At 37.5% G+C, this 20963-nt stretch overlaps 4 protein-coding genes across 9 annotated transcripts; 2 read left to right on the forward strand and 2 right to left on the reverse strand.

Annotated features, from left to right (window-relative positions):
• Nucleotides 1–1350: 1350 nt before the first annotated feature.
• LOC117631577 (probable membrane-associated kinase regulator 4) lies at nucleotides 1351–3023 on the forward strand. The gene has a single exon (XM_034364811.1). The coding sequence runs from the start codon at nucleotides 1628–1630 to the stop codon at nucleotides 2762–2764; it is 1137 nt and encodes a 378-aa protein (XP_034220702.1). The 5' UTR covers nucleotides 1351–1627; the 3' UTR covers nucleotides 2765–3023.
• A 3478-nt stretch (nucleotides 3024–6501) lies between these two features.
• On the reverse strand, nucleotides 6502–9944 carry LOC117631590 (ankyrin repeat-containing protein At5g02620-like). 6 transcript variants are annotated; one of them, XM_034364832.1, is made up of 4 exons: nucleotides 9710–9944; nucleotides 8542–9090; nucleotides 7857–8266; nucleotides 6502–7638 (listed from the first exon to the last, which is right to left on the reverse strand). In XM_034364832.1, exons 2-4 carry the CDS (start codon nucleotides 8873–8875, stop codon nucleotides 6718–6720), a joined length of 1665 nt encoding a protein of 554 aa, XP_034220723.1. In that variant the 5' UTR covers nucleotides 8876–9090; nucleotides 9710–9944; the 3' UTR covers nucleotides 6502–6717. The 6 variants fall into 6 exon arrangements, with proteins under 6 accessions (XP_034220723.1, XP_034220722.1, XP_034220721.1 ...); XM_034364831.1 differs by having other exon boundaries at nucleotides 8542–9093; XM_034364830.1 differs by having other exon boundaries at nucleotides 9524–9944.
• A 3054-nt stretch (nucleotides 9945–12998) lies between these two features.
• On the reverse strand, nucleotides 12999–16530 carry LOC117633272 (ankyrin repeat-containing protein ITN1-like). Its single transcript, XM_034367002.1, has 4 exons — nucleotides 16391–16530; nucleotides 15479–16087; nucleotides 14542–14951; nucleotides 12999–14286 (listed from the first exon to the last, which is right to left on the reverse strand). The coding sequence occupies exons 1-4, from the start codon at nucleotides 16422–16424 to the stop codon at nucleotides 13459–13461; spliced, it is 1881 nt and encodes a 626-aa protein (XP_034222893.1). The 5' UTR covers nucleotides 16425–16530; the 3' UTR covers nucleotides 12999–13458.
• Nucleotides 16531–17845: 1315 nt separating this feature from the next.
• Nucleotides 17846–20867, forward strand: LOC117632284 (probable pectate lyase 4). The gene is made up of 5 exons (XM_034365720.1): nucleotides 17846–18408; nucleotides 18808–19159; nucleotides 19239–19449; nucleotides 19562–19630; nucleotides 20336–20867. Exons 1-5 carry the CDS (start codon nucleotides 18150–18152, stop codon nucleotides 20570–20572), a joined length of 1128 nt encoding a protein of 375 aa, XP_034221611.1. The 5' UTR covers nucleotides 17846–18149; the 3' UTR covers nucleotides 20573–20867.
• The last annotated feature ends 96 nt before the right edge of the window (nucleotides 20868–20963 follow it).

Raw genomic sequence — 20963 nt, forward strand, 5'->3', positions numbered from 1 at the left:
ATTGGGAAGATGATGTAGACTCTTAAATTAAATATGAAATACAAAATCCTTTTTACATTATTCTAATTTCTAAGACACTGACTAAACAAATATTATGAAGTTCTGTTCTCAGATGTTTTTTACTGGCCATGAAGTTGGACCTTGTGGGTTGTTTTTACATGTTAATATGGTCAACAGTTTGAAATTCCAAAGACAGATATTATAAACAATGATGATGATGAGGTTAAATCTTTGCAACAATTTTGACTAGGTTAGATAAGGACATCCACATATGATAGCCCATGATAGTTGTTGTTGCGGAGACAATATAATTTTTTATTTTGTGTTCTTTGATGAAAAAAATGAAATGAAAAATCTCTCTCTCCCCTCCACTGATTATAGAATTGTGAGTGAGTACAGAAAACCAGATTTCGAGAAGTGGGTTGCCCAGACAAACATTAAAAATACACAAAATGGTTTTCAAATTCAAATCTTGGTTGCAGGGAGGTTAGTGGATGTTGCAGAAAAATAACATAATTATACATGTAATTGGCATATAAACATGAGGTGCATTATTTTGAAAGAAGGTTGGAATTTGAGATCTCTTGTCCGTAAGGAAGGCAAAGTTCTTTTCTTTTGGGCTAGATCGTGTTGGCTGATTCTCTTTTTGTTTTTTTTATAAAGGAAAATAAAACAGTTACAGATGGTATTTGTCATAGAACCTAAAATATGGGTTCAATCTTTGAGGAAAATTCAAAAGTGCTACAAATAACCTAAACAGTGAAAAGGAAGCACAAACTTAATTAAGAGAAGTGATCCATTTAGAATTCCCATATAGAATTGGATGGATATCAAGATTTCAGATTAGATTTCATTTCTCAGAAGTTTGATTTGCTCTCTCTCTCCTTCAATCGTCAATGTACTTTCATTTTCTTAACAGTGTTCAAAAGATGGGGTATGTTGCTTACATTGAAACTCTCAATAAAAACAGAAGCTCTGCCCTGTCAACATCTTGTACTTGAAGTCTAAGCTTTGTGCTCAAACATTTGAAGAATCCAAATTCAAGGCATTTACAGTAAGAGTGGATGTGGAGTAAGAAAAACGTACATATATCGGGATGTTCAAGCCATGTCATCCCACTAATCACGCTCTACAGTCTTGTCATTACAAAAGTTTGATTTGATGGTTTGATTATAAGCAGCTATGTGTCAAAATTTGGTTGGTTCAAATCTGCCTTCAGAAAACTATAATTTCTCAGGAAACTGTCAATAATCACAACATTAAAATCTCATGGGACGGTTTAAAAAAACTGTGATTGGACTCTATTGAAGCTACAAAACTATTGTTCTTTAGCCCAAAATACAAGAATAAGCTACAAATTAATGTTCTTAGCCCAAAAGGAAAAAGTTATGGTTATTTTCTTTCTGCATTTTAGTTCTTGGAAGCATTCAAGATATTGAAAGAGAAAAATTATTATACTATTATTTATTATTCTAACTTGGCAATACCTTTACTTTAAAGGGTGCTCTGCCCCTTCCTTCACCAAGCTCTCCTTCCCATAAGCATCTTCACACACAAACACACACTCACTCATATACACAGAGAGAGAGAGAGAGAGAGAGAGAGAGAGTGAGCAGGGTTACATGAGATGGCCAGAAGCCAAGCCTCAGGTGAAAATACAGATGAAGACTACATAGACATGGAAGTAAGCTCCTCCTCTAACTTCTTCTGTTATTCCATTGGCTCTCCACCACAAACCAGAGAGTTTGAGTTTCAAATGTCCTCAGTTTCTCAAGATAAAGAAACTACAACATCCCCAGCTGATGAGCTCTTCTACAAAGGTAAGCTCCTTCCTCTTCATCTCCCACCTCGCTTACAGATGGTCCAAAAGATCCTTCAGAGCTCAAACACCTCACTTGGGAACAAAACCCAAGAAGCCATTGAAGACAGCTTCAGCATTCCCTTCATCAATAGCTCTACAATCACAGCTTCCACCAATACAAGCACCCCATTGGATAGGTCCTGCAATATCTCACCGTCAGAGTCTTGCAGGGTCAGCAGTGAGCTAACCTCAGATGAGTACATCTCTGAATGGACAGCTGAAATGTGTATTAATTTCATTGGTGGTCATGATCATCCAAAGAAATCTTGGTCCACAAAGCTCAAGCAGATCAAGCAGTCTTCTTTGGGTCAAAAGCTCAAGGCTTCAAGGGCATATGTTAAATCTTTGTTCAGTAAGCCCACTTGTGCAGATGACTACTCTTGTGCAAAGCCAGCAAGAAATGCAGAAGCAGAAAATGGTTCCAAAGTCAAGGACTTTTGCTCAAATAAGTACATGAAGGTGGCCAAGAAAAACCCTTTTGGGAAAATTGACAATGGCAGATATCAAATATCATCAACTACTCTCATGAAAAGCATTGAGAAAGAAATGGCCGAGGAAAATGCCAATACCCACAGAAAGTCATTCTCTGGGGCCATTCAATATCCATCTGCACCAAAATCCTTGTGTTCATCCACAACTTCCTCTGTTTCTTCATCTTCATCTTCTTCTTTCTCATTCAGCTCAAGTGGGTTCTCTGATATGCAGTTGCTGAAGAGAAGTACCAGTGCAAATTCAGAGCTTGAGAGCTCAATAGAGGGAGCAATTGCTCATTGCAAACAGTCCCAGCAGCTGTTTAGCTCAAGAAAGAGTGCAAATGAAGGTCATGGGTTCTGTTCACTGTCTGCTTCAAGGATGCAGTTTGTGGGGGTCAAGAGATCTCACCAGGCCACATCGAATGAATGATATGAGAGACACACACATGAATATGATTACATTATATGATTGAGAATTTCAAATGTTTCCCACTACCAAGTTTTCCTGTTAATCTCTTTTGAATTTGGGCTTCATTTTAATTTAATATGCAGTGTGATTGATGTACAGGCATTTGCACGTTTTTCCAGCACTGTTTGATCAGAGTCATCAGACTTTCTTGGCCTGCATTCATTTAGAGGATTTTACTGTTCAAATAAAAAAAAGTTTAAAACCACTTTCACTGGTTCAACTTTTGTTACATCAGAAGTTTTGTAGTTACAATTGAGTTGGTTTGATTATCTCTGTTACTTAGTATAATATGCATTAATGTCATTAATTATTGCGTGTGACAAATGACTTGCTCCCCTCTTTATTTAAAAAAGTCATCAAGATATGACCCAACGAAGACATTTTAAAGATCATTATATTGTTTTATATAACTTTGGTGACCAATGGATCTATAAATTCTAGTCCGATATCTCCATGTTGAATAATGTGGAGAAAAAAGTCACAACTACATGGTTTAAACGTACCTGATCTTTAAGATAGTCCATAAGCCTTGAACACGCCAAGAAATCTATAAACTGTTGCAAGTTGGACTTCCCTTAGAGTTTGATTTTTGGGTGTCCTTTTTCTATTGAGAAAGATAATAATATGCTAAACTCATACACTATATTTATGCGAAGACTTGAACCTATAATCTTTTCTGAAGAAACAATTGCTTCAAATCACTACACTAGTGGATTTTTTCGGACTTCCCTTAGGGCACTTTCAGCGGAAAGTCTTTTGCCCAGGGAGGACAAGGTCTAGCCCACAAGACGACTCCAACGCGCAAAGGCAAGCCTGGGCAAGGCGTGGTGCCCACCAACCTGGGCAAGCCCTCAGGCAAAATCAACCCATGTTGTTGCCTGAGCAATTGATGTAATGCTGACTTCATAATGACATCAGTAACTAATTTAAATATTTAAAAAAATTGAAAAAAATTGAAAAAAATTCAGAATTTTTTATTATATAAATACGTAACCATATTCTTTACTTATCACACCAACATTCTATATAAATTTATCTCCTCATATCTCATGTGAATAGTGGTTGTTCTTGAGTTGTTATAGTAATGCGTGAAAATACAATAAGCATTTTGCAAGGACTATCACTATTTACATGAATAGTAATAATCCTTGTCTTTCTTTGTTCTTTACCATGACAAATAAGTGGAAGTGCTCTTAGAGTTAATTGATGCTGAAAATGGAAACAATTTGGAAATATCAGAAGTAATGGAAAGAAATTGAAAATGTGTTAGCACAACTAGTAAAGTCCCCCAAAATAATAGAAACCTTTTTCTGTAAAGTGAGTGACTCAAACTTTCCTAGTGGTTCGGGTACGGTAAAATTAGCTAGGTGTTTGTCCACACCAGCAGCTAGCTGGCTTCTATAAGCTGCTTTTCTCCTGAACTAGATTCTCAATGAAAGTTTCAGGCTTTATGTCCATCATTCTTTTTTGTTTTTGGATAAAACCATCATCGTCCTTTTAGACTTTTTAGTTTTACATTTACCCAAAAGAACTGTGGGTTATTTGTTCTACTGTTCTTTCTCTTCTAGACTTCTGGTCACTACTGTACTGCATAGAAGTTAGGGACACATAACCCATTTATCTTTTCTCTGTCATTAAGGTGACTTTCCTAATTATCGGGTGATCTCATAATCTCTATAGGGGAACAGATGTTCCCCATGATTAAGGTCACTTCCTAATTTTTCTTTTTTCAAATAATAATTTATTTTAAACTAATTTAAACTACGAGAGAAAAATTCGAATTCGAGTGCAGCGTAAGTCACATCCTAAAATACTTTTTTTTTTCTAAAAGAAGCACAATAATTGTTCTCCAGCAGTTCAGCCTGGAAAATTAACACCAAGTTTGTTGTGTTTGAATTCATCTTACTGCATTGAAAACTATAGTTACAGTGTTCCCTGTCTGCTTCTGCAGAGCATCCACAGAGGCATGTTACGTGTATCAGAAATGTATTTAAATAAATAAAAAGGAATGTGACAGCAATGTCACACAAAAACTATTACTGAAGTCAAAAGATGAATTGAAAATGGCAATTTTCAGGCCAAGAACATTTTAGCATTCCATTCTTTTTCTTTGTCTTTTGATTTTGACTGAACATTCATTTCAAAAAATGTGTCTGCTAGATTTTTGACAGGACAAGATGTATGAAACTCATTTGTAGAGCCCTAGGTAGGAAATACATACAATACAAGCATATATAACAAGAAACTCATATCCCCACCATAACATCAACACGGTTGTCTATGCCAAAGTCGAGAAGGATAGGTCTTGTGCCTCTTGAGGATGAGGAGAAAGATTTTTATGAAATGGATATAACACTATTTTGCTATGTTCGGCCAATAATGCTATAACATGTGTGATAATACTTCTATGTTGCTTAATATTATTAATCGGGGTGCTATCTCCATTGCAACTAAGTTTTTCTCGAGGAAAGGATGAGCATGTTAGAAATTATTAGTAACAGCTTCTCTATCTACAAGTAAAATGAGGGTGAAAAAGTTAGAAAACTATCTGCGTTATCAGCTGCCTTTAAGTTTTATGGCCTTTCTTGTATTTATGTCCTGTTCAGATTGATATGTCACTAAACCAGACAAGATCATATTTGTTAGAAAGCAGAGGTCTCTGATATCATAAATTGAGGGAATGGAAATTTCAACACTATAATATGTTGGAAATTTAAGGCACTTATATTGGAAATGTAATGGGGACCAATAGACTAATTATTGGTGTTTCTGAGAAAAAGTATATTATGATTTTGGAATTTGGAGAGGCCAGAGCTCTTAGCATCACATAAGGAACAAATTGTTCTTTCTCTCCTCATACATAAAATCTTTCTCTATTGACTTCATTTGTCCACATGAACAAGAAAAAACAAAAATAAAAGACTAAGCATGTTCTAATGATGCAGAAAAACTTATGTGAAATGGAAATAGGAATCATAGATTATCTCGTAAAAACTTATCACACGTGGCATGTTGTGATTGGTAGGAGTAACAAAACTGTGATATTTAGTGTTTATCTTAATGGAGGGTATGAGATGTATATGTGGCATTTGGTGGGACCGGTGAGCAAGTGGAGCATGTCTGCATGTGGGTAGTGTCAGCTTGGAGAGATTGAAGGCATCAACATTATTTCCTTGCACTTGCAGAGATATTTCTGGACTAAATGTTTTTCTGCAATGACCTTGTCATCTTCTTCAACTTTTATTCTGGTGCATGTCCTCATTAACATGACCACCTATAAAATGAGAAAAAGAGTTGCAGACAGGAAAAAGGCTTCTCTTTTATCCTGTTTACCCCCGAAAAAGGCTTCTCTTTTATCCTGTTTACCCATTTTAAGGGGGGGAAAAGGCTTAAAGGCATGTACACTTCAAAAAAGAAATACTTTTTCTGCATAAGGACTTGGTAGAATGGTCCAAAACTCCAAATATATCATCATGTTACAGCTAAGGTGGATTTCCAAGTCTTGCTCCTTTCTCAGCTGAGTCACTTCATCCAAATGATGCCATGCAATCCAAAACATAATTGGATGATCTAGTCGTCATGGGCTTTTGGAAACAAGTATAAGTTGGATGTATAATATGCATATATACATACATTTTAGTATATAAAAAAAAAATAAAAATAGAATGAAAACCTCATACTTTTGTAAGTTACAAAACTGGATCAAGGAAAATATATCTTCTCAATATGCTTGAAAGAAAAAGCCCTGCTATTACATATTTAACTGGCCATCTTGTAGAACATCAACTTCTACTTGCCAAATTGAGAATGGCTGAGATTATGTTCTACATCACTTATATACATCAGGGACCAGAAAACAAATTAGGAGACAGACAAATTAGGAGACAGGCAATTTATATGTAACATATCCCATATCAAATTGCATAGACTTTCTTGCTCTTAAACTGAGTGTTGAGAAGCTCAGAATCTGACATCACCGAGAAAGAACACGAGTGTGAGTGTGACCAGCTGCTCATCGATGACCTCCTAGTGCTGCTACGCATTTTAGAAGCTTCGACTCGCTGCGCAATCATCCAATAACACATTGTTCCCAATGTCGTCCCCATAATCACTGTCCCTATAGCTGTTACTCCAACAGCCAACCATTTCTCTTCTCCCACAATTATACATGACAGTGCAAGAAATGCCACTGAAACCATCACACAAGCCATCCACATTAGCTTGTTTATGACTGTCATCAGTTTCTCCTTGGCCTTCCTCTCTATAACAACAATTGAAGTTTGAACCACCACAACAGCCAATGATATGAAGAGAGCAAAAGAGTCAAAGATAAAGAAGACTACAAACTCTGTTCTGGGGGCAATATTCGCTTCTCCAGGGGAGTATCCAGGAGGGACTTCTTCGAGGGCAATATTTCCGGGAGGAGCTTTTTCAGGGGGTTTAGGGTACTGGCCCGGGAGAGTGAATATTGCAGCAAAGGCAACAGTGGCAATGAGGACAGCCACAACTGTGGTGGAGTTTATTGCATTGTTTAGTCCCTCTGAATGCATTTTGCTGAGCCGCTTTACCATACCATGCACTTGCTTTCGTGTTTGTCTTGTGTGCTTAAGCTGGTCATGCACCTCGTGTTTTATTTCACTTACAGTTTGTTTGAGTTCACGGTTTGTGTTTAAAGCTGGTGGCTTTATGGATTTGGCACTTTCAATGCCATGCTCTACTAGAATAGCAGCGATCAGTGAGTGCCCCGATCTCTCAGCAGCGTCAAGAGCAGTTTCTCCAGATTTGTTAATGGTGGTTTCGGCCACTCCCTTATAACTTAACAGCACCCGCACAATCTGCAAAAAAAGTATGATCTCAGGGGCTTAACCATATGAGGAATCAAATGACCATTTAAGTATTATGTTCCTATGCCCAATTGGACCTCATTCTCATTGTCACAATTCGACTTTATATGAAGATTATTATGCACATAAAGAAAGAACAGTTTAGTAATAAGCATAGGCTCATCTCTCTTTGAAATGTTTTAAATGCCAAAAAGAACACATTTTATTACCTGAACTAGAGCTTTCTGGGTTGCTATGTGCAAGGCAGTGTTGCCCTTGTTATCGACCACGTTTATCAAGGAAGGATCTGCCTTCGCTAGCTCATTTACCAGCTCAACATTCTGTCCCTTGACTGCCATATGGAGAGCTGTCTGCCCCTTCTTATCATTTCTTGTTGCAATTCCAGTTTCTTTACTCAAAAGGGCCTTGACCACCTCCAAATGCCCTTTCCTTGCTGCAGAATGCAAGGCAGTTTTCCCATTGCGTTGTGCTATGGACACCAATCTGCAACCGGTCTCCAGGAGGAAATTAACCACTTCAATATGGCCCTGTGCTGCAGCAGTGTGCAATGCTGTGCTGTTTGAGTGATCAACGGTCATCGAAAGTTCTGGAATGGCCTCCATGAGGACCTTCAGCACCTCTGCAATTCAGCAACAGAACAACGATTTGAGATGATTTACTCCAAAAATTACAGGTTACTAGGTAAGCCACAATACTGTTATTATTTTTCAATTTCAATCTTTATTTACAAATTTTCCTAGTCTCCTACAAAATTCACGAATGAAAATGAGGTAAAGAATTTTATGCAATAAGATGAAACTATTTCCTTTGTGATTATTGTATATGGTGCAAATTAACATCATATTAAAGGACGGAACAAGGTGACTAAACTTGGAAACATCCATAGAGGCTTACCTAAGTTCCCTTGCTTGGAAGCAATGTGAAATGCATCAAAGCCATTTCTAGCTTTGATGCCAGCTGAACCAATATCATAGTATTTCATCATTTCCTTCACCAAATCAACATAACCACATTCAGCTGCCACATATAAGGCGGTTTCACCCGAATGATTCTGCTTCGACAACACTTCATTCAAATCCGCCTCCCCACAATTAGAGATGATTTCTATGACCAATCCCAAATTTCCTTGCCTTGCTGCCAAATGCAAGGGAGTGTCTTCACGTTTTCCTGTCAACTGCTTAGTCATCTTCTTCTCACTGAAGCTCTGTTGCCTCACTGGAGCTTCCATTGTTCAATTTCTATTCCAATTCTGTTTGATCAACTTTAAAATTAAAGTTTTCCCTTTTCACCATGAAGACCAAAAGTCAAGCATGGCAACCCCAGAAGACCAATTTATGAATGACGAGGATAAGATAATTCAGATGATTCAGATGATTCCATGAGTTTGCACGTGGGAAATCTGGAAATTTGATTCCTTGATACCCATAACAAACACACTGACATCTTCTGCACCGAAATAATTCAAATTATTTAAGTAAAGCCCAATTGTAATTTGTCTCTCTCTCTCTCTCTCTCTGATTATTTATATACACGAATTTTTCATCACCCATCATTGCAAAACAGTCATCATAAAAAAGAGGGCAAAAAGCAGAGAACAAAAGCAGTGAGTCTTCAAAGTTGAAACCGTGTTTGCAGTGTGAAATCAAATTATAATAATGCATAAAGTCATCCAAAACAAAAGTTAAAACTACAGTTGGGCATATTGAGTTTGAGAAGATTCTTCAATAAGTATTTTATGTTAAGGATTAGTTACATATTTCTAATATAAGCCGTCGAATTGAATGTAATCTGCATATTAAATTTACCAATAAATCTAATGCAATCCTACCGCCAAGATTAAAAATACATAACCAAGACCACTAATTTAAAACTATACCTAATCAAAGAAGTGAACTTTATGAAACAAAATGTATGGACTTGCCCATTTTGCTCTTGGGTTTGCAAGAACATGGCTTCTTTCTTCCTCCAAATCATAAACTGAAGTGATGAGAGGACCCAAGTAATTCATCTCACATACTCAAAAGCAAAAATGGAAACAAAAATGGTGCATATGAAATGAAACCTTTTTGAAAGTGTGAAAACTGAGAGAGCCCAAAAGTGAAGTTCAGTGGAGTGCAGCAGATTACAAGACTTTTAAAAAAAGGAGATGTTGATGGCTCACTAGACTAGAGGATGAAGAAGAAAGAGGAGTCTGCCTCGGCTCCCTTGCAAGAAAGACAGATGTCGTTCGTTTCTTTTTATCCTCCCCTCTCCAGTTAAATTTTTGGCTAGTTTTGGACAACGACCACTTCTATTTCACCACGCCACCATCAAATATGGAAATTTGACGCGCGCCTATGTGTTTCTCGCATGCCTATAAACGCGGTTACGCATCATCAATGAGATTTGATTGTTTTTTTTAAACAGTGATTTCAGGGGCTTTTTTTTTGGAATACAAGGATAATTTAAATTATAAATTTGTCATGCAGATATATTTTGCAAGTCAAGATCCTTTTTTATTGGGTTAGACCCCACTTACAAACAGTAGTATTAGTTTAATAATCCAATCATAATCGAAATTCTATAGCTTTTAACTCAACAAATCAAATATGGATTAATGTTAATCACATGTTTTGCTAATCATGGAGATGATTATTTGAACTTACTATCCTTTTTTCTTTTTTCTTTTTTCATATTGGAGGAATACTATTATACCAAATGGGAATGGATGGTTATGTTTATTTTGGTTTAGTATGCTACATGTCACTTTAGAGAAATTAACATTGATTATTTTGTGTGGATACAATTTACATGAAGGAGGATTCGAACTTGAATTTAAAACGATGGACGTATTACTCTAATCAACGTGCCTAACCCGCACCTCCAAAACTAATTATGGTTTAAGTAAATTCTTTTGTTACTCAACATTTACCACTTGGCATTGGAAGTTACAGTCTGAGGTGGGCTAAAGGACATGGGCACATTAAATAGCTTTGTTGGTATAATGACAAATAGTGGGTTGATTTAGGAAGGATCCAAAAATACCAAAGCATTGACTTGGGTAAAAGACAAGTCAAGGCCGGCAAAGAACATAAATGAGAATCCGGCAAAATCATGGCCTCATATTTCCATCACCCACCAGGCTTCAGTGTTTCACGCATCTTTCTATTTTCGGTGGTCGGTCGAGATGCACCCACCAATAGCCCAAGAAAACAAAATTGCTACTTATACTTATGAATTCTTGGGCCATTTATTCTCCGCACCAAATACATTTTTCTCGACGTTTGATCGAAATGGACAAATGTGTTATTCGAGTTGCAGAAACACTTATTGGAAAAGCACCTAATTGTAGGTTACTCGTTAAGAAACGTTTCCTTGCTCATAAGCGCTTTTTTGTGCCAAGCTTTTTCGTTAGAATCACAACAATATTTTATTGGAAGGTCAATTGATTCTTTGAAAAACACTTTTCCAACCTAGAAAGCATTTCTAGATACTTCTGTCAGAGGAAAATCGTCCCCAAAGGAAACCAATTTATTTTGCAGGGAACAAGTGTGGAACCGAGTAGCTCACTTGCCATGGTGGCCGCCGTCACACAGAGAGACCTCCTGTAGACCACACCGCATGAAGCACCTGTGTCTTTCTAACGACTTATGATATGAAGGAACCATAATTGACTTCTGGTAAGAGAAGACAATAATAATTCAACTAAAAAGAACACTGAAGGGAAGCACCCAACATTTTGTCATCCCCACCCTCACAAAATCTTAATTAGCGGACAATGAAAATATAAAGGGTTAATCGGTTTATTAGTCCCTGAATTTATACCCGATTTGCATTTGAGTACTTCAATTTCCAAAATAGTTCCCATGGTTCTTTAACTTTAGTTTTGTTAAGACAAATGGTTCTGCCGTCAATTTTGTTAACTTTTCTATTAAGTGCAGAGGCAAAATGGTATTTTTGTATCAAAATTGATAAAAATATGAATAAAAAAAATTAAAAAACTATAAGATTAAAATTAAACTCTCTTTCTCTCTCCCCCTTTATCCCGATTTCTACTCTCCCCAAACTTGATTTTTATTTTATTTTTTGTTGGTTTTTTATTTGATTTTCTTTTATTGTTATTTTAAAGATATGATTTTTTATTCATTTTTTTGGTTTTAATATAAAAATACCATTTTGACCCTGCATTTAACAGAAAAAGTTAACAAAATTGACGGCATGACCATTTGTCCAAATGAAACTAAAGTTAAAGGACCACGGGAACCATTTTGAAAATTAAGGTACTTAAAAGCAAATCGGGTCAAAATTCAGGGACTAATAAAACTATTACTCCAAAATATAAAAATAACGGCTAATCTCTCAACCATGAAGTTGATTTCTTGACATCAATATCTGCTTTGTTTCTTCGTTAAACATGAATTTTGTTTCTCTTAGAGCACAGAAGTTTTCAGAAACTTAAAACCTGTTCCATGTGGAGAGCCAGCTCACATTTTCACACTGACATACAGACACCAATTTGAGGAAGAAAAACATGCCATGACTTTACTTCCAGCTTCAGCTAACAAATAAGTGGAGAATGTAAAAAGTGCTTCAAACAGTGCATGAAAAGATGCCACTCAAGCTATGGGATCACCATCCACCAAATTGGTTGCACCAAAGCAAAAGTTCTTTTATCCTGATAAAACAGAAAGATGGAAATGAGCCACCTTTTTTTTGAAAATGTACAAGCTTTCCTAATAGGCTCAAGCTCAGGTGAAAGTAAGAAAGAGAATCATTTAGCGTGTTCAACTAATCAACTCCTAAAGTTGCCAAATCTTGCAAATTGGCTATTTGTGACTGAATTTAACTAATCACTGTCATTATATTTGGATCAAATATGAGTATTCAATGCTTAGGAGCCTCGGGCCTCTTGAACATTGTGCAAATCAGATGCCTTTTGTTTTTACGGAATCATCCAATTGTCAATAATGTGATAAGTGCTATCAAAGTTGACCTGAAAATATGCAGAGAGATGAAGGAAAAGGGTACCTTCTGTAGAAACATTGTCAACATCTTGGATCCTCTAAGTGGAGTATGTCCTCCCTGATCTGCATGGACAAGAACCTCAACAGTCAGTGTGACGCAAAAACTATCTTCCAGTGTTTTCTCCTTAAAGCTTTTGCTTTGTTAAACACCATCATGGGATTTGTAACTGATGCCTCACTCTTAGAAGGAAATTTCGTAATAGAAACTTCACGAGTAAAAGAAACATGTGATGAGGGAAAAGTAGAAACGGAAACCTGTACCAGAGACATCCTCTTGGAGCAAACTCAACTTTTTTATAAGTTCAAGCAACATCCACCTAATACATTGTTTTTTCAGCCATCTGATTGTATGCGCAACATGTAATGCTTCAGATTTCATTCACTTATCAGATACACTCACATTTTTCAGACAAATAATGTCGAGTAAAGTCACATTCAAAATTTTGATCAACTAATCAACAAGTCACTATCTATGCTAGAATTCGAATAGCATATCACCAGTGACGAAACCTATATAAGTTACAAATGAAGACTGATACCATGTGTACGCCGTATCGTATACAAATGATATCTCTCACTTTCTGCCTTTGAAGGTTAAGGATATGAATAGTTTTGCTGCAAAACTTTGTACTCCTTGAGACACCCAAAACTTCATTTTCAAAAAAGTCCACTCATTGATGCTATTACTAGGGTCCCTGAATTTTGTATGTATAGGTTAGAACCTCTTATGAACCAACTACACTTGTATTGATTTTCTTCTTCATGTTAAAGGCAGAGAACCAGAGGCTAGTTCCAAACTAGACTATCATCACAGGGCATATATACGGTTAACTTCTGAGTCAGACTCTGAGTGACGCGAGGAATAGATGGTTCCAGTCCTCGACATCTTCTCTCTCTTCCTTACTCTACGAAACTTTTTGGACTTCACCACATAATATGTCATGGTACCAAGAACTCCTGCCATTATAACTCCCCCAATAACTGTGACAAGGATTGCAGCCCATATATTACGCCGGCCAACCACTATATATGCTGAAGAAATAAATGCTACTGTAGTGCAGACAGAGGCCAGCCACATCAACTTATTGATCACTTCCACAACCCTCCTCTCCGTCTTTGTTTCCCCTCTGACGAGGGTGATTTGTACCAAAACAACAGCCAATGATGTGAAGAGCGAAAGAGCATTAAAAATGAAGAAGATTTTGAAGGATACACTGAACGACACCACAGCCTCCCCAGAGTCTAAATCGCCACCAGGAAGTGTAAATATAGCTGCAAATGCTACTGTTGCAAAGAGTGAAGCAACCACTGTGACTGAGTTAGTGGCATTATTGATTCCTTCCCTGTGTAGCTTACGGAGCTCCTTGGCAATTCCACTAACACTCTGGTTGGTTTTCCGAGCTTGTTCAAGCTGAGTATGGACATCCTTTTTTATCTCTGTCACAGTGTTTCTAAGCTCATCCCTTGGCTGGTTAAGTTCATTTGCTCGGACAGCACCGTATTGAGTCAAGTTTTCCTTAATTGTTGTGATTTCTTCAGAGTAAGGAAGTCCTTCAGCTATATCAAGGGATGTTTTATGGTCTCTTGTTAGAGCATTCACATTTGTGTAACGAACGAGTAACAGCTCATTGACTATCTGCAAGCGTGATGAGAAATTGAATTACTAAAGATGTAAACCAAGCTTAACCCAAGTTAATTAAAGATCAATCCACAACTTATTGGCAAAACAAGGTCTTAGACTCTTAAGGAATGCAAACCTAATGTGCATCCTTAATCATATGGCCAGAATTTGTAAAAAGGAAAAACTGAATAAAGTCAGTAGCATCCCATCATAGAACAAGAACATATTAAAAGTATTAAAATGTGAAGATCCAAAAGTTGAAATACATACCTCTACTCGCTTTTTCCTGGTGGCCACATGTAATGCTGTATTGCCGAACTTGTCTGGAAGCATGACAATTGCTGGATCCCTTTCGACAATCAACCTCACCACTTTACTGCTGACACCTTTTACAGCCATATGCAAAGCAGTCTGTCCTTTCTTATCCGTTCTTCTTGCTAGTTGTGGACCCCTGTCAAGCAAAGTTTTCACAATATCTACATGCCCCTGCCGTGCAGCAAGATGCAATGCATTCTTCCCGTTGGATTTAGAAACATCCAGCAAACTAGGATCTTTTGATAGTAATTCTTTAACGACTGCCGTATGCCCTCTTGTAGCTGCAGATACAAGAGGGGTAGCATTTGCCTGGCCAACTGTTTTGCTAAGCCCCGGGTCATAGTCTAAGAGCACCTGGACAATGGCTGCATAAAGCGGGTTATTGAACTGAGGTGACATGGTATTGAAATATTTTACTATCTGTTAAACCAAAAGAAACTGGAAAGCAGAACCAAAAGACAAGCAAGTAGCAAGCAGTGTCAAGACTTGATTATGAATAATCACCAATAATGGGGCAGAAAAGGCTCACACTGGATGAATTAGAATGAAACGGGAAATGAACTTCTCAAAAGGAGCCATGCCTGAAATGGACACAACACAACACTATTCCGACTCTAGCGAGGATTAATTATCTATCATGTTTGCCTACAGTATCAATAGTTAAGCAGCAGAACAAGATATAGACTCAAAAAATCCACTGAGAATACAAAACAGCTGTGGTCTTTTGTTTGATCAGCGATGAACATTAACATCAATTCTGGTTACCTACCCCTTAAAACTTTCCAGATGAGGTCTGAAAATTACAATAATGCATTCCATTTCAACCCTTAACTTAATCAACAGCAACAACAACAATACAAAGTTTGGCTGAAACTATTTGACTACTGATTACCTTTTTGCCCTTGATTTGCAGCAATATGCAACGCATCAAACCCGACCTGATTCTTCAACGAAATGCCCTCCTCGGTCATGTAGGGCAAAAGCTCCTCTACAATACCAAGATGCCCCTGCTCAGCCGCAATGAAAAGGACCGTCTCTCCCAACTCATTCACCTCATTCACAATGGCAGACCTTATCTCAGCCACCTCTTCATCAAACTCAGAACCCACCATCTGGGCATCAATCTCCCCCAGAAACTGCTGCACAGCCGCCAAATCGCCGCGGCGTGCAGCCAGGTGCAGCTCCGTGTCATTGTGGCGGCCGGTCACCTGCTTCACATACTTCTTCTTCCCCAACTGATCAATGCGCTTGCCGGAATTGGACAACACCAGAGACTTACTGGAATTCGAAACAACCAGGGCCTTGCCTGAATTCGAAACAACCAGGGCCTTGCCTGAATTCGAAACAACCAGGGCCTTACCTGAATTCGAACCCAGCAGAGACTTGCTGGAATTGGAGAACACAAGAACCGGCCTCGACGGGTGAGGTGACGATGGCGGCTCCGAGAGAGCTCCTGGGGTTGAGGGCTGCACTAGCCCCTTCTCCAGGTCCCTCTCACATCCTTACCAATCAAAATTCAAAACAAAATCCACAGTTCCAATATTCATTTCCACCAAAATAAATAAATAAACCAACACATTGCATCAAATACTCTATGAATATATAACAAAAACCACACACACATTCAGAAAAAAGAAAAAGAAAAAATCTTGCAATTTTCCCGCGAAATTAACCGAATTGAGAAACGAAAATGAGGGATCAGGGAAAACCCAATTCCTCTTCCCATTCACTTTCATTTTCCTGCACATTCTCAGCAGCCAAGCATACACGAACATGCAGAGAGAAAGAGGGAGGGAGATAGTACCTGAATCACGTCCGACTCCCAAACGGATTTGCATTGTGAAAAGCGAGCGCTTATATGTTCATTTTTTTAACTTAAAAATGTGATGAATTTGATTGGGGAAATGAAGACTGTGTGTGATTAGGGTATTGAAGGCAGGTGGAGTTGTTGGGGGGGTGGGGCGGGAGGAGGTGGCGGGTGGCGCGGGTGGCCAATGACGGGGAAACTATTTGGGGGGAGTTTTGGGGTTTTTTTAATTATTTTTAATTTTAAAAAAATGAGGTTCGCATTCAAAATAAAATAAAATTTTAATAAAAGAATGAGGCCGTTAATTTGATGCCAGCCGGGCCCCGCCATTTTGAGACCACGGGCCACCGGGTCGAGCCACACCGAACACGATGAACCGTAAAATATGATGTAACAAATCCTTTTGTTGTTGTTGTTGTTGTTGTAATTATGAATTTATGATGATTTATTCAATTTAACCGCCTTCACTCGATTTTAGTTTGTTCTCAACTTATAATTTGAGTAAAGTCAGCTTTAAACTATGCATTACAACCCTTTTATTATTAAGATTTCGTATGTTCATTATTATACTTAATTAGTCTCTTTGCACGCGCTTCTACACCTGTAAGAGTCTTTTTATAATAAAAATTTTATAATTAAAAATAATAATGGATAGTTATGTTCCATAAAAATAGAATTCATTATCTTATTTTTCTTTCAATTTAAATGTGTGAATTTACTATATTATTCTCATTTAATTATTAATGTTTGGATAAACAAAGGGCATTTTTTAGTATTTTGAATGTTTCACCATTCTTTGCCTTTTGCTTTATATATATATAGATATAGGGGCCTAAATTATATAATAATAAAAAACATATATTAAAATGAACTTTAAAAAACACCCAAAACTCATTTACAACATAACAAAAAAGCTTTTAATTTTTTATAAATTACAAAACGCCATCGATTTCTTAAAATAAGCCTAACCCCAAAATCTCATTTAAAAAAAATAATAATTTAATAATCAAAATTAAATTCAATAAGGTCATCTATCATTTTTTGGGGTTTGTTTATAGTTTTTAAATGGCATAGAGTTTATCTATATTATTAGTGTTAAGAATGGGTGTATGACTAAATATCTGAATTAAAAATTCTAACCAAATTAGTATTAGTTCAACCAATTGGAAGCCCTAATAATTTAGGATTGATAAATTTGTTTCAACCTAATCTACATTCTTAGGTCTAATACGAGAGCTTGATTTTTGAAGAAATTTTTATCCGAAGATAACATAACAGTTACCTATAATGATAGTTGCGACGGAAAAAATGGTGGAGATACAACAAGAGTTTTGTTACGGCACGAAAGAAAGGTTTTGGCAAATGAATGACGGTTTTGCCATTTGTAAATCTCTTGATGAGAGGAGGGATATTTAGTTGTAAGTTGAAGGGGGTAATAGAAAACGAGGACGAAACAAAAATAAAGACGAAATGGTGACGGCTCACTCTTTAGCAAAATATCATCTTTCAAAATGTGTCGGTCAGTCAACTGTGGAGGCAACCCGAATAGGGTGAATTCGGGTCGGGTTTTACTCGGATAGTAACTCTCCTCCGACAAAACAAACGCTTTAACATAACCGACTCAAAGAATAAAACGACCAGCTACAATAAATGCGAGTCTGTTTTCACTTCACTGGTACAGCTCACAAGACGAGTTTTTTTCCGTTTTAATTCTGCCATAATCAGACACTCTAAACGGCAACGTTTTTTGCCATAAATGGGCAACTCCCACGGCCACCGTAAACGCCGTAACGGCCCCGTCTCCAGTAAAACGGACAATTCGGGCTTTAAATATGGTCCGTCGGATCAATCAGCCCAAATCCCGAGCTCGTCAGCTAAGAAGACCAGCATGGTGGCCTTGCCGTACGCTCATGTCGACGCGAGCTTGCGAGCCCTCGCTGCTCAGGCCGAAGGCTTCGGCCGCCTCGCAATTGGTGGCCTCCGCGGTGCCCTTTACCACGTCACCACTCTAGCTGGTACGTTTTTTGATCGAATTCCAAACTAAATGTGTGTTCTTGCTTGATTGTAGTTTCAATTGCTGTCATCCGCTTTGTAAATGTGTTAGCTTTGGGTTTTGCTTGTTTGTGTGTGTTTTTCTTGTTTAATTGGTAGTTTTAGTGTTTTGTGTGGAATCTTTTGAAGTAAACTTGCTTGGTATAGTGGAAATGCTTTAAGGGGTTACTTTGGAGCAAATTTTCCAAAGGATATGCTTGTGTACCCATGATTGAGTTTGTAGTTAATTCGGCGTCTGGTGCTGCTTTTTGATCTGTTGAGATCTTAGTGTAGAGTTATTGTGAAGCTTGATTGAACAATGAGCCATATTCATTGCTTGTTGGAAGGTTAAATTTTTATTATTGTTCTTTATTTGATTGTAGATGATGGTCCTGGGTCACTTAGGGACGGATGTCGTAAGAAAGAACCACTTTGGATTGTCTTTGAAATTTCAGGCACTATCCATCTCTCATCTTACTTGAATGTGTCATCGTATAAGACTATAGATGGCCGGGGTCAGAGGATTAAACTTACAGGGAAGGGGTTGAGGCTGAAGGAATGTGAGCATGTGATTGTATGCAATTTAGAGTTTGAAGGCGGTAGAGGACCAGATGTTGATGGCATTCAAATAAAACCCAATTCCAAGCACATATGGATAGATCGGTGCAGCCTTCGTGATTATGATGACGGGCTTATAGATATCACCAGGGGAAGCACAGATATTACAATTTCGAGGTGAGGTGGATCTCCCAACTTGGAATTTCACCCTTTTTACTTTTGTAGTACTTAAGTTCTTTGTTTAACCATTATGCAGGTGCCATTTTTCACAGCATGATAAGACAATGCTAATTGGATCAGACCCCTCTCATATTGATGACAGATGCATCCGGGTTACCATTCACCACTGTTTTTTCGATGGGACCCGACAGCGGCATCCTCGTGTCAGATTTGCGAAAGTACATCTATATAACAATTACACCCGAAATTGGGGCATATATGCTGTTTGTGCCAGTGTAGAATCGCAGGTGATAATGCCACTACCAATGGCTATTATATTTTGCTTAAATACTCTTTAAAGTTTTCCAAGGATTTTATCATATACGAGGTTAATATGTTATCATTATGTTTCCACTCCAGATATTCTCTGAATGCAATATATATGAAGCGGGACAGAAGAAAGTGGCATTTAAGTACCTTACGGAGAAGGTAAGTTCCTTTTTCATTTTCATCTACCAACTACATGTCTTCAAGATTTCTGATTTGTACATGCAGTAAAAATTTAGTATTTGACATATTAGAAGCTGATATAGAAATAGTTTGTACATTAGTATCTGGAATTCGAACTGCTATACACCATAGTAGAGGCTGATCTCAAATCGAAAAGAAAAGTGAGATAATTTTGGGAGAAACGCTATAGGATTCTTAGATACTGGGAAATTCTTTTGGCAAAATGTGCATAGGACATGGAAATCACTAATCAGGAAAAGACATTAATTATCGAGTAAAATGAGGATAGCTAGTGCTGTGGCTAGCCGTAGGTTGCAGCCATAGCATAGATGACATGCACAAGTAGTTTCAGAGAAGAAAGTTGGTTAGAATGTGGTCATAGATGATACGCAAAAGCAATTTTGAATTCACAGAATAAAGTTTGTCGGAATGAAGCATAAGCTTGAGTAACCCCATAAAATTCTGTTATCCCGCTTTCGTTCTTTTGTTAGGTACTGAATGCTGAGTGGATTTTGTTCAAGAACCATTTAGCATGAAAGCATATTATGAGATTTTTTTATTCCACTAGTCCAATGCCAAAGTTGAAATATTGTAGTAGAATTTTTTGGGCAAATGAAAAGAACATCAATTATCCAATAGAGGCCATTGAAATGTATTCTGCATATTATGATGGATTTTCTACAGGCAGCGGACAAGGAGGCGGCAATGACTGGCCACATTAAGTCTGAAGGGGACTTATTTATAACTGGAACTCAAGCTGGATTAACGCCCATGGGTGTCGAACACAGCATGTTTCATCCTAGCCAACACTATCAGACATATACGGTAGGACCTCCCACTGATGATCTTAAACATGTTCTCCAACATTGTACAGGATGGCAGTCTGTTCCACGGCCAGCTGATCGGACAGGAGTAGCGTAGTAGCCTCGTTACCCAAGTTTTATTTAATCTTCAATTTTAGTCCTGTGTCTTATATTTTATAGTCTACCCAATATCTTTGTTGTGTGTAAAATAAATAAAATTTACCGGTCTTTTATTATTTTATTATCAATAGCAAAGATGAATATGTGCCATCGTGAGAAGTTATTATAGAATATACGATAATATGATCATGTGGTATATCTTGTACAAGTGTTGTTTGTGGTTCAGGACGGAGTTTATGACATTTTTAAAGAAAGTGGTGTTTGTGGCCCTGCGCCCGGTTTATTTTGTCAAATATTGGGTCATATGTCCTTGGAAATTTTCGACACAACCTTATGGAAATATTGATGCGTCACCGCATTATTAATGTCAATTGATGCGTCACCACATT

This window comes from Prunus dulcis, chromosome 6, assembly GCF_902201215.1.
Source record: "Prunus dulcis chromosome 6, ALMONDv2, whole genome shotgun sequence".
Taxonomy (NCBI): domain Eukaryota; kingdom Viridiplantae; phylum Streptophyta; class Magnoliopsida; order Rosales; family Rosaceae; genus Prunus; species Prunus dulcis.

Bases quoted from the DNA above. Each gene is read 5' to 3' on its own strand.
- LOC117631577 (XM_034364811.1), top strand. From the start codon at position 1,628: ATGGCCAGAAGCCAAGCCTCAGGTGAAAATACAGATGAAGACTACATA.
- LOC117631590 (XM_034364832.1), bottom strand. From the start codon at position 8,875: ATGGAAGCTCCAGTGAGGCAACAGAGCTTCAGTGAGAAGAAGATGACT. The intron at 8,267-8,541 runs GTAAGCCTCTAT...GCTGAATTGCAG, and splicing joins TTCCAAGCAAGGGAACTTAG to AGGTGCTGAAGGTCCTCATG. The intron at 7,639-7,856 runs GTAATAAAATGT...CTTTTTTTGCAG, and splicing joins CCCAGAAAGCTCTAGTTCAG to ATTGTGCGGGTGCTGTTAAG.
- LOC117633272 (XM_034367002.1), bottom strand. From the start codon at position 16,424: ATGCAAATCCGTTTGGGAGTCGGACGTGATTCAG. The intron at 16,088-16,390 runs GTACTATCTCCC...TTGATTGGTAAG, and splicing joins GGGAGTCGGACGTGATTCAG to GATGTGAGAGGGACCTGGAG. The intron at 14,287-14,541 runs GTATGTATTTCA...TCACGCTTGCAG, and splicing joins CCAGGAAAAAGCGAGTAGAG to ATAGTCAATGAGCTGTTACT.
- LOC117632284 (XM_034365720.1), top strand. From the start codon at position 18,150: ATGGGCAACTCCCACGGCCACCGTAAACGCCGTAACGGCCCCGTCTCC. The intron at 19,450-19,561 runs GTGATAATGCCA...TTTCCACTCCAG, and splicing joins GTGCCAGTGTAGAATCGCAG to ATATTCTCTGAATGCAATAT. The intron at 19,631-20,335 runs GTAAGTTCCTTT...GATTTTCTACAG, and splicing joins TTAAGTACCTTACGGAGAAG to GCAGCGGACAAGGAGGCGGC.